Source organism: Etheostoma spectabile, chromosome 3 (assembly GCF_008692095.1).
Source record: "Etheostoma spectabile isolate EspeVRDwgs_2016 chromosome 3, UIUC_Espe_1.0, whole genome shotgun sequence".
Taxonomy (NCBI): Eukaryota; Metazoa; Chordata; class Actinopteri; order Perciformes; family Percidae; genus Etheostoma; species Etheostoma spectabile.
In genome coordinates this window covers 26743512-26746901 of record NC_045735.1, presented here as the reverse complement: position 1 = coordinate 26746901, position 3390 = coordinate 26743512, and the positions used below count along the sequence as shown (strand labels likewise).

The 3390-nt window shown below is 43.7% G+C and overlaps 1 protein-coding gene across 3 annotated transcripts in view; it reads right to left on the bottom strand.

Annotated features, from left to right (window-relative positions):
• Positions 1 to 3390, bottom strand: part of dscaml1 (Down syndrome cell adhesion molecule like 1) — a 107248-nt gene that overhangs the window by 38405 nt on the left and 65453 nt on the right. For 2 of the 3 annotated variants that reach the window (XR_004327415.1, XM_032503420.1), the window contains exons 6-7: positions 2873 to 3148; positions 2089 to 2388 (exon numbers count right to left, since the gene is read on the bottom strand). Coding sequence is in view for 1 of the 3 variants with exons in the window: in XM_032503420.1 (XP_032359311.1) it covers positions 2089 to 2388; positions 2873 to 3148 (576 nt within the window). In the remaining 2 variants the exon portion in view is untranslated. The remainder of the gene's footprint in view (positions 1 to 2088; positions 2389 to 2872; positions 3149 to 3390) is intronic. The other variant, XR_004327417.1, reaches the window with a different exon arrangement.

Here is a 3390-nt window from a genome sequence, read left to right as displayed (position 1 = left end):
GAGAGAGAGAGAGAGAGAGAGAGAGATGGGTTGACCAGAGGAAGAAAAGAAGAAGATCATTAGTTGATGGTGTCAAAAGCAGTGCGTGGAATTTTAGAAATAAAGGGAAGGGGTGATAGGGAAGAGAGTTGGGGAGAAGGGGAAGAGACAGAAGAGGAAAAAAGCATGTAGGGGTGTAGAAAGAGCAAGAGGTTAGAGTGGCTTGCCTTTATGTTAAAAAGTAGCTTAAAATGCGGAGATTTTCTAATGGAGCGCCTGCACACAGCTTTAGGCAGGGGGGGGAACAAAAAGTGGTTAACATTTTTTAGATCACACCCCATGTCTCTGATAGTCTGCGTTGTTTCCCCGTATAACAGACACAAGAGCGAAGACAATTTAATTTAATGTTACTGACATTTAAACAAACCAACATTTCAATGTAAACGACTACACTATTTTCATAGATTTCATTTATGCTGGCCAACTTCTCCCAATTGTTTTACGGCAAATGTATCCTGTACCTGCCACATTCATGTCATGTATCATTGCCACAAAACAGAGAATGAAGGCTGTGGGCCGGCAGACAAACAGACAGTCAGACGGACACAAAATGGGTTTAGCATTACTGGAAAACACTGAGAGCTATCACTCAATCATCTGTCACTTCTTCTGTGACCTTCTTACCATTGTTCGTCTTGTAACTGTGTTTTTGTGTCTCCATCCAGCCCTCCTACCCACACTTCTCTCTTTCTCTCTCTCTTTTTCTCAGTATGTGCTGGGCTTTTGAAGTCACAGCTCTGACGAGTGAAAGATGTATTATTCAGTAGCACCGTCGCAGACACACGCCGAAACACAAACGAATACACACACACACACACACACACACACACACACACACACACACACACACACACACACACACACACACACAGTATACATGTGCATGTGTGATGATCTGTGCCTGTGTGGCACCGTATCTATGCTGTTGGCCTCTGACTGAATGGGTTAAGTTGAGTGTATCAGATTTCAGTGAGTGGGTAAGCATATTGGTGTGTTACTGCTTTTTCATGTGTGGTTATGCCATGTGTGTGTCCATGTATGTGTGTATTGGTTGTATACTGTATGTGTTGCATCTGGGGCTGAAGCTCGCTGGCAATGGCGCTCATTCTCACTCCAATGATCATTCTGGCATGTCTCCTAGAGCAGACTTGCATGTCACAACTACACATCTCACCAAAGGACAGGAGAGAGAGAGAGAGAGAGAGAGAGAGAGAGAGAGAGAGAGAGAGAGAGAAAGAAAGAGAAAGAGAGAGAGCCACATGGAGACAACGATACAGCCCTGTCCATCGGTGTCACTCCTCATCCTTGTCGTTCAGGACGACAGTGACATCACCAGTCCTGTCACCAGAGATCACCATCACTCCCCAACCAGACACTGGCACTCCTCCCCTCTTCAATCCTCTTCTCTCATGTCATCTATTCTCTTTCTTCCCTCAGTCTCTAGCCATCTGTTTCTTTCTCTTTTATACTTTAGAGGACGGAATGAGGAGAATAAGGGGATAAAGAAACTTTAGAGTTCACCTGTGTCTGTGTGAACGCATGCACAAACTTTAGAGTTTCTTCATCCATTTGTCTCACATTCTTCTAATCATACTTCCTCTCCTTTAGCCACTTGTTCTCTCCATATGTTAAGCTATTTTAACATTTTGTCTGCCTGCAAACATGTCTGTGTGTGTGCGTACTACTCCAGCTGAAGAAGGCTGATAAGCAAAAACACAAGGACAGTAAGCTTGAGGGGACAGACGGCAAGAAAGACAGACAGAAGGAGACAGACAACATAGACTATATGTGCTGCTGGAGGAACAAAACACTAACTGCTGCAGATGATCAACATGTAAGTTTAAAGCTTGACTGAGAACAAAAAAGAAGGAAATAAAAAAAGAGAAAAAACTAACACATAAAGTACATGAGAAAGTAAAACACACATACAGAGATAGAGGTAGAGATAGAGATATAGAAGGGTACAGAATAGGATGTGGGTCAGGGTAGGGATAAGGGTCAGGCTATGAGAAGCCTCTGTATGACTGATATTGAAAAGTAGACAGGCACCTCTTACGTTTATGCGCGCTTGGTACTCGGCACTACCGGCCGAGTTTCGTGCGGCGCACCGATACACTCCTCCATCTCGAATCTGCGGGCTGCTGACGTTGACGTGGCTCACAGTGCTGCCATCAGAGAGCGTGTACTGGCTGGCTCTGACACGCGACAGGTCCCGTGCCACAGGCTCGTCGTCCAGAGTCCAGGTGATGGTGGGAGGAGGCGCTCCTTTGGCGGCGCACATCAGGGAAAACGGCTCACCTGGGACCACCACCCTCTCGCTGAAGGAGGCAACGATACGGGGTGTACCATCTGAGACAACAAGAGATGTAAGGTGTGATTTTAGGTAACATTGCATTCCGCTGCATTCAAAAAAGCATCATGGTGGGAAAAATGACAAGAGACTAAATCACTATACTATACTTTTTTACCATAAGGCACCAAATGGAAAAGTAACGCTTCACATCGGTAACAAGAATGGAGTTTCATCAAGTGTAACATCATATAGCCAATCTGTCTGTGTGCTAGAATTTCCATAAGCATTAAAATATACATACGTGTGCATTATGTGCATGTAACTAATGTGAATGATAAAAGCAAAATTAACTGTAAACAAACTGTTATTCCTTAATAAAGGAATGAAAATCAATCAGTTCTAACTTGCCTCATTAGCATATTCTCCACAATATTTTATGAAAATACAGACATAGTTGCAAACACATATTGCGGTAAGTTCTGATTACATATACATTCATGATTGTAAGCAACCAACATGGTAATCCCTTTTTGTTCTCACCTTCTAGCAATATGATGGAGAAGTCCTGGGCCGTCTGGCCCTTGCGTGTGGCAAAGCACTGGTAAGCTCCGGAGTGTCTCTTTTGTGCAGCGGAAATAAACAATGTCTCATTGTGAGCCCCCTGGATGGAAAAGTGTTGATCTGGCAGGACAGATTCTGTGTTCCGGTACCAGGACACCGTAAAGTGAGGGGAACCCTGGACAGCACAGGATAGGATGACTGTGCTGCTGATCCCTGTCTTCAGGTTTTTGGGAGACAAGGTGACCCGCAATGGTTCTAGAATAGAGACAAGAACAGGCAGAGCAGAGTTAAAAAAAAAAAAGGAGAAGCAGGTTCTTTTTGAAACGTCAGTCATTCATTCTCATTGAACGTACAGTACTTGGTGGTATCACTTGCATTGCTGAACAAAAGAAATTTGAATTGAGTCAGGCCAAGAAATAAAAATCATATTTCATATTTTGGTATAATCGTGTATGTGTTTGTCCGTCAAGATTGTGTGAGTGTGTGTGTGTGTGTGT